We start from the raw sequence: 9268 nt of genomic DNA on the forward strand, positions 1-9268 counted from the left end.
TTGGTGAGTAGACCCCCACTTGTAAAATGTCAATAGTTAAAGACAACCTTCTCAGTTATTACAATCAATGAAAGTTCAAAAGATTTTTGGGTTTTATTTGCATATGTTTAATCATATTAGACAGTTAAAAGTTATTGATGGTCAAAAATCATAATTCCTATTGAATATTTTAACCTTATGATCATATGTCAAAGGGTTAACATGGCCGCCATCAATGTCAACAATTGTAACATATACAGTTCATCATCTGTTCAAAAAAAAAGTTACAAGTTCAGTCTTAAAAAAATCAAGTATATTTCTTCCTGTATGTCCATTTTATACTACATAAGCAATTTTAAACTTTAAGTTGACTTGTTACATGTAAATTTGAAAATATAATATATTTAATAACTGGAAGTTTTAAATTGTGCATTCTAAAAATGAAGGCTCACAAAAGTCAGTACAAATCAGCTGTCAACCATGTCTTACGTGGTATGGGATTTCGATTTTCTCATTAATGTACAAATTCAGTACCGTACAAGATAGACTGGTCTCTGACCGTTATTTTAGGAGTTTGACAATTGTACCTAGACTGGTACACGGCCATTATTCTACCAGTTTGACCACTTGTATATCCAAACGTAGACTGAATATTTTACCGAGGGAGGTCACGGAACCAAGCATTTACATTTATAAAAATAAGTAGATGTGGTATGTTTGCTAATGCAACAACAATACCTGTCCCAACTTGTCAAGTCAGGAGCCTTTGACTTTTGATAGTCTTGTAGGATTTTTGTCGAGACACGACTTTAGCCGAAAAAGCGAGACATAGCGAATTTCGGTAATATTTGGTATCATTTATTTTGCAGTTAGGAAAAATAGTGTCAAAAATCATAAGGCATCTTGCTTAGTGATTTTGGGGAATTAATTGGTTGACAATTATTCCATGCATAATCAGGACAAGAACAAATTAAACAATTCATTTATAAGCAGGTACCGCTTAACGAGTCTTGATGGTTAGAGAGCGGGACATTTTAATTGACATTGTCAAACAAGAGAGTATACGATAGGGACAGAAAAGGGTATGTCAGAGCTTTATGAATATGTTTGAAGCAAGATCACACGAAATATCAGACGGAAAACATCAGTCATTTGTGTGGGTACTTTATGTTGAAAGAAACACCATAATGCTGGCTCAGCTATCTCGAATAGATGATTTGATCAGGTCATTTAGCAATACTTTCGTTAGTTGTGGCAAATGTCAGATATAAAAATGTCTTAATTTGTATTACTTTTAGCATATATTGTTTGATATATTATCACGAAAAATATTTTCTTAAATCATAGTGAAACATATTTTTGAAAAGATGCTATTATGATTAAGAAAATTTCTCGATGATTAGAAAATTACATAATCTTAAAAAGAAAATAAACTATTAGAAACTGGATCAAAGTATAAATAAATGAAGTTACATAAAGACTGGAAGGATACCAAAGCCCCTGCTACTAAACTAACATAAGGTGTAAGATTTTATCATTTTTGATTTACTATAACAAAACACGAATGAAATATGGTTTGACATTGAAAGTACAATAAACAAGAGTAGATACATTATGTATATCATTTCAGATTATCTAAATTACATAATAATTGTAGGTATTATGTTTTGTGTCGATGTTACCGCAGCAAATAGATGAAACACCAGACGATACATCGATCGTCTGTGGCTGTACTGCACGTGATGAACGTTGTACACTCGTACCGATGCTGATAATGATTGTTGGTTTGGTGTTCATGGTTGTGGGATTTGCAGTACCACGTGGCTATGACTTCGATCCAAATAAACCAGCCCGTGAAATGGAAGCAATTGAGAACTTTTACATTACCTTAGGATATCATTTAGACATTTGTATCACGGTGGGTATGGGGTTCATCGCATTAGGAGGAATGATTGTTTCAACTTTGATGTTACAAGAAGCATTCTGCAACAACGAAGATGATGACGAATCGTACACTGAATATTTAAATTTGGCTAACTATTCTAATTATGGAACCTCTGTGACAAACGAACACTCACATAATATTCAAAATTCTCGTTGAATTATGAAACAAAAGTAAATAAAATAAGACAATTCCTGAGCAGTAACTTCACTGTGTTTTCTAAACGATACAAACAACTTTGGTGTATTTAAAGACATCTGAATTATCGACATCCAGCTGCATTTTCGGACTATTACATAAACCTGTACAGTGTAGAGGAATGCAGAATTGCAACTTATTTAGTGTTAACAAATTAAACAGCTACACCCTTCAAACGTACCAGACATACAGATGTTCTTCTTACGTTTTTCTGCTCATCACTTCACAATACTATTACGTCAATATTTAGTTTAGAATTACTGCAAAAAATGATATGGAAGCTCTAATACAAATCTTATCGATTCAAGACGAAGTAAAAACATTAAAGACAATCTTTCAAATCTCATGAGCTATATGCAACTTGAAATTATTGTCTAAAAGTAAACAAAAACAAAAACAAAACTGATAAAAAAAGCGTTGAGTTGATTTTGTTTCCCTAAAAATGCAAGTATTTCACTTTCTGAAGTAAAAACATAAAAGATAATCTTGGCAGATCAAATGAACTATATGCACTTTCTTTTATTGTAAAAATTGAACAGAAAGAAAAAAACAATACAAAACAGATAAAGAACATATTTTCAAACCGTTGAGTAGATGAAAAGATTTTGTTTCCCTAAAAATGCAAGTATTTCAGTTTCTGAAGTAAAAACATAAAAGAAAATATTGGCAAATCAAATGAACTATATGCACTTTGTGTTGTTGTCAAAAATTGAACAGAAAGAAAAAGCCAAAACAAAACAGATAAAAAAACAATAGTTACAGAAGATGCAAGTAGTTCCGTATCTGTAACCTTGACATTAAGTATTACTGTATCTGTATGTAAAGGCCAATTTCTTGTTTTGAATTTCGTTTTGCTAATTTATTGTTTTTTTTATGAAACTAACCTAGGTACATTGGTTACTTTCCCCATCATATTTTTCCCTGAAAATTGAGAAACGTGTCACGACAATTTTGAACCCTTTAATTTTGAATTGACTTATATATTTCATTGACTTATTTGACGAATATGAGCACGTCACAGAAGGAAGAACCCAGTCTATTAATAGAATTTGAAAGTGTGGACACAGATAAGGTTGGCAGCAAAATAGATCAAAATGTAATTTTGAAAAGTGTGGACACAGAGTTAGGAGATTTTGTACAAACAGAATCAAATATGGATAAGAACTTTGAAACAAATAAAACGGATGAACAGGAATCACAGAAGACCTCAGAGGCGACAGGCGGAGCTAGGCCAAGAAAGTATACCGATAAAGGTAAAGAATTTAGTGAAGAACAAATAAACAAATCCTATGACGGATTAAAAAGATTAAGTGAAAAAATAATAAGACTGATTTCTGATAACGAAACATTCGAGACAATAAGATTGCGCTATGGAAATTGGATGCAGGAATATGAACATTTCATATCCAACATAGAATTCATTTTGATAAACTTAATGCCCTTGAGCAGGAAGATTATATGAAAATTCATACTACAAGAGATACTTTTCTAATGAACAGTCAATTCAAGATTCAAGAATATCTCAATGCAAATCCAGTGAAAGTGCAGGCAAGTGTTCATGGGAGATCAGTAAGAAGCGCGGGTAGCTCGTCCGTATCTTCAAAACGACTTGAAGTCGAGGAAAAAAGGATTGAGCTTGAGGCAAAACGACAAGCAATGAAACGTAAGCGAGAACTTGAAATGGCAAAAACGGCATTACAGTTAGATGAAGATGAACTTCAAATGCAAACTGAAATAGCTGTAGCTGATGCAAAAGCTATTATATACGACAATTTTGAAAAGGGTGAAATTGACCATGTTGAAACTCCAAAAGTAAAACTTGAAAATGTTGAATTGAAATCAAAACCTTTGCAAAGTACAGTACAGCCAGCTATCGAAACAGCAATTTTAGATCCGATGGCAAAAGTATTTCAACCAGTTGAAAAGAAATCAGATATTTTGAAGGAAACAAGTAAGTTAGATTTCGTGAATCTACCGTCCGTCAACATGATCAAAAACAATATTAAACTTCCGAAAGAGAATGTTCATGAATCATACGGACCAACTCAAAGTGACGATATAACATCTGCGCCAATTCAAAATTCGGCTATAAATACTAACAGTAGTGTAGAAACAGCCTTTCAAAGTATGGTGCAGCATTTGAGAAAACCGACACCGGAAATAAGGAAATTTAGCGGAAATCCATTGGAATATAGGAAGTTTTTAAGACAATTTGAATCAAAGGTTGTTTTGAACTGTGAACAAGATGATGAGAAGATGAATTACCTCGAGCAGCTGACATTTGGAGAAGCACATAAGGTAGTATCTAGTTACAGTCACCTGCCAGGCGATAGAGCATATAAGGCATCAATGCATCATCTTGAAGAGCGATATGGTGATACAGACGTGATGGCCTCAGCCTTTATTAAAAAGGCTTTGGATTGGCCTAATATTAAATCAGGAGATATTCAATCCTTGGACGAATTTGCATTGTTTTTGGTTAAATGTCAGTATGGCACGGAGAGTATGGAAGCCGGAAGTGTTTTAGAGTATTCTGAAAATATCAAACGTCTGATGTCAAAATTGCCCTTCCATATGCATGATCGCTGGAGAAATGTTGTTTTTCGTGTAAAGGATTCACATAGAACAGTTAAGTTTAATGACTTTGTGAACTTTGTAAAAGCAGAAGCCAAGAAAGCTACAGATCCGACATATGGCAACATTGCCATGAATTATTCAAATTCTAGAAATACGAATCAACAGCGACAACATGGACAAAAGGTTTCAAATGTATGTGATGTGGCAAAAAAGGCACCTAGTACTGAGATGCGCTGTTCCTATTGTGAAGGTACACATGCTTTAGACAAATGTAAACGACTTACAGCTCGTCCGCGTGAAGACCGAATTGCTTACTTGAAATCTAAGGGATATTGTTTTGGTTGTCTTAAGAAAGGCCATATGAGTAATAAATGCAATAGGAGACTCAAATGCTCAATATGTGCGCGACTTCATCCAACTATACTTCATATTGACAATCAAATTAACAAACAATCATCGTCACAGCAAGAGCCATCTGTTAAAAAGGATGATCCTCAAATACCCACAAATCATGAAGGCACACAGCCAGTTGTAGTTAGCTCCATTAGTAGTGATAAAGGGGCTGGTGATGTGAATTGTGCTATGGCAATTATCCCTGTGCGAGTTAAATTGAACAATAGATCCCAGAGTGTCGAGACTTATGCTTTCTTCGACTCAGGCAGTAGCATAACATTTTGTAGCCAGAAGTTAATGCAACAACTTGGAGCTAATGGAAAGAAAACTCAGATAACTATAAGTACAATGGGAAACACACAAACTATTAATACATGTGCAATTAATGGCCTTCAAGTGTCTAGTCTGTCAATGGAACACATGGTGGATTTGCCTAAAGTATATACTAAGGAAAACCTGCCCGTATCAAAGGAGCATATTCCTACTCAAAGAGAAATCAAGAAATGGACTCATTTGGAATCAGTGGATATCCCAGAGATTGATGCGGACATAGGAATTATGATAGGTAACAACGTACCGGATGCTTATACACCGTTTAACGTATGCACGGGACCGAGCGGCTCCCCACATGCCACAAACACGAGACTTGGATGGATATTATGGAACGTTATAAGAGACAGTTCAAGCTTTGAAGTGAATAGAGTTCATATGCAAAATGAAGGATGTGATGAAACACAGTTGAACTTATTAATGCAGAGCATTAACTTAGACTTTCCAGAACGAATGAACGAAGACAAAAGAGAGAATTCTATTGATGATAAAACATTCATGCAGCAAGTTGAGAGCTCTATACATTTAGAAAATCAGCACTACTGCATAGCACTTCCGTTTCGAGACCAGCATGTTGTTTTTCCGAATAATTCAGTACAAGGCATAAAAAGGCTAAATGGACTCCGACACAAGTTTGCCAAGAACGATAACTTCAAACAACAGTACTGTGATTTCATGTCAAAGATAATTGAGAAAGGCTATGCAGAACCTGTACCTACTGAAGATGTAGATAGAAATGATGGCAAAGTTTGGTACCTACCGGACCATGGAGTTTACCATGCGAAAAAACAGGACAAAATACGAGTTGTTTTCGTTTGTTCTGTAAAATACATGGGCATTTCTTTGAATAGTCAGCTATTACAGGGTCCAAACCTTGCTAACAATCTTTTAGGCGTACTTATCAGATTCCGACAGGATAAAATAGCAGTCTTAGGTGACATCGAATCAATGTTTTACCAGGTGAAGGTTCCAGTTGAGGACAGAGACTTTTTACGTTTCTACTGGTGGGAAAACGGAAATGTTGATACTGAACCTAAAGAATACAGGATGACAGTACATTTGTTTGGGGCTACTTCTTCACCGAGTTGTAGTAATTACGCTCTACAAAATACGGCAAAAGAAAACAAGGATAGATTTGATTCTTCAGTGATTGATACACTGACAAAGAACATGTATGTAGATGATTGTTTGAGTTCTACCGATACAGAAGAAAGTGCTATATCGCTTATTAAGAATGTAACTGAATTGTGCAAAGAAGGCGGATTCAATATGACTAAATGGACAAGTAACAGTCAAAATGTTGTGCAATCCATACATGAAAAGGATTGCGCAAGAAATATAGAGGAATGGAATTGTGGAGATGATAGTCTCACCGACCGTGCACTTGGAGTGTATTGGTATATAAAAGATGACAAACTTGGATTTCACATAAACATTAAAGAAAAACCGTCAACAAGACGCGGAATTCTCAGCATAGTCAGCTCAATCTATGACCCTATTGGTATCGTTTCTCCGTTTGTATTGACAGCCAAATCTATACTACAAGGATTGTGTAAGAAAGAAATTGGATGGGATGAAGAAATTCCCAACAGCGAACTTTCGTCATGGAACAAATGGCTCAGTCAGCTTAAGGGATTGGAAAACATTAAAATAGATAGATGATACAAGCCTCAACACTTCAAGTCTATTGTTTCATGCCAACTACATTGTTTTGCAGACGCAAGTGACAAAGGTTATGGTTGTGTATTTTACATACGGTTAGTCGATGAAGAAGGTAGTATACAGTGTTCCTTTTTGTTAGGAAAATCGAGAGTAGCACCGCTTAAATCGATGACTATTCCGAGGATGGAACTGACAGCTGCTACTAGTGCCGTTAGGCTTGGAAACATGATTATAAGAGAGATAGAATACTCATTTGATGACATTTATTACTATTCAGACAGTATGTCAGTACTTCGATATATAGCAAACTCAAAGACACGTTTTCACACTTTTGTAGCCAATCGTTTGGCTGTTATTCACGAAGCAACTAAAGTAAATCAATGGCACTACGTAGGCACAAAAGAAAACCCGGCTGATTTAGCTTCGAGAGGAGCGACTATTGAACAATTTAACAGAAATCCACAATGGCTTCGTGGGCCAGATTTCTTATGGAATAAAGACATTAAATTCCCACAGTGTACCGAGGACACTAGTTTTATCGGCAATGATCCAGAAATTAAGAAACCAGTGGCTGTTTGCACTGTAGAATCATTTGAAGGAATGAAACGTCTTATTTCTTACTTTTCGAATTGGGAACGCTTAGTCACCATAGCAGCACGGTTCGTACTTGCAGCCAATCACTTTAGAAGTGTTAAAGACAGTATTGAAATCGATGGAAACGGAAAAACGAGTATGAAGATGTCTGATACGCTTACGACAAGTATAGTTGAGTGTACAGAGAGGTCCTTGATTAGTTATGTGCAACATAAACACTTTAATGATGATATACAGACTCTTGAAAAGAAATGTCCTCTCAAAATTTCTTCTAAACTGAGCAATCTGGATCCATTTGTCGACAAAGATGGATTGCTTAGAGTTGGAGGACGATTGGAGCGATCGGATATTTCGTACGAATCAAAACACCCTATCGTCTTGCCTAAGGACTCACCGATATCAAGACTTATTATTGAGAACATTCATCGTTCAATTGGACATTTAGGAAAGAATTCAATCTTAGCCGTTCTTAGACAAAAATATTGGATTTTAGGAGCCAATTCTATTATTAAAGGCTTAGTGTCTAGATGCGTCAGATGTAAGAAATATCAAGGAACATGCTCAAAACAGAAAATGGCAAATCTTCCGAAAGAAAGACTTCAGGCTGATGATCCGCCTTTCACAAGAATTGGAATAGATTTCTTTGGACCCTTTGAGGTAAAGCAAGGAAGGAGTGTAGTTAAAAGATATGGTGTGATTTTCACATGCCTGACTATTAGGGCAATACACCTCGAATTGGCATATTCATTAGACACTGACTCTTGCATAAATGCTATAAGGAGATTTATTTCGAGAAGAGGAGTGCCAGTCTTTATAAGGACAGACAATGGAACAAACTTTGTTGGTTCAGAAAGGGAACTAGGAGAAGAAATAAAAAGATGGAACTTAAATCAAATACAGGAATTCATGATTCAGAAACGCATTCAGTGGGAATTTAATCCGCCGTCTGCATCACACTTTGGAGGAGTATGGGAACGCCTTATTAGATCAGTGCGTAAGGTATTCTATTCAGTCATGCACGAACAGAACATTCGACTAACTGATGAAGGACTTATGACTCTATTCTGTGAAGTAGAAAGTATTCTTAATGGACGTCCGATCACAGAAGCGTCAGATAGTATCACAGACTTAAATGTATTGACTCCGAATCACTTGATACTTCAACGTGCGGGTGAAAGCTTTCCACCTGGTGTGTTCTCTAAGACAGACAGCTATGTCAGAAGGCGATGGAGACAAATCCAGTATCTCGCTGATTTATTTTGGACTAGATGGCGAAAGGAATACTTACCTCTATTGCAGCGCAGAACAAAATGGACAAAACCGACAAGAAATATGAAAGTAGGAGACATAGTTCTCATTTCCGACAATGCACCGAGAAATTCGTGAAACCAGGCTCGTGTGATTGAACTAATCAAAGACAAGGACAATGTTTTTAGAATTGTCAAAGTGAAAACCGCAAATTCTGTGTTAACGAGACCAATTGCGAAACTGTGTCTTCTTGTAGAAAGTGACTAAAAACCCACAGCTGCCACCAAACTCGTGTTGATATGATAGACATTTATTGAACATTATGATATAATTGTCCTTTTGATT

At 35.8% G+C, this 9268-nt stretch overlaps 2 protein-coding genes across 2 annotated transcripts; both read left to right on the top strand.

Annotated features, from left to right (window-relative positions):
- The first annotated feature begins 3610 nt into the window (after positions 1 to 3610).
- On the top strand, positions 3611 to 7081 carry LOC134712828 (uncharacterized). The gene has a single exon (XM_063574812.1). It carries the CDS (start codon positions 3611 to 3613, stop codon positions 7079 to 7081), a length of 3471 nt encoding a protein of 1156 aa, XP_063430882.1.
- A 168-nt stretch (positions 7082 to 7249) lies between these two features.
- Positions 7250 to 9061, top strand: LOC134712899 (uncharacterized). The gene has a single exon (XM_063574900.1). It carries the CDS (start codon positions 7250 to 7252, stop codon positions 9059 to 9061), a length of 1812 nt encoding a protein of 603 aa, XP_063430970.1.
- The last annotated feature ends 207 nt before the right edge of the window (positions 9062 to 9268 follow it).

This window comes from Mytilus trossulus, chromosome 1 (assembly GCF_036588685.1).
Source record: "Mytilus trossulus isolate FHL-02 chromosome 1, PNRI_Mtr1.1.1.hap1, whole genome shotgun sequence".
Lineage (NCBI taxonomy): Eukaryota > Metazoa > Mollusca > Bivalvia > Mytilida > Mytilidae > Mytilus > Mytilus trossulus.

Excerpts from the sequence above, each read along its gene's own strand:
- LOC134712828 (XM_063574812.1), top strand. The coding sequence starts at position 3,611 with ATGAACAGTCAATTCAAGATTCAAGAATATCTCAATGCAAATCCAGTG.
- LOC134712899 (XM_063574900.1), top strand. The coding sequence starts at position 7,250 with ATGACTATTCCGAGGATGGAACTGACAGCTGCTACTAGTGCCGTTAGG.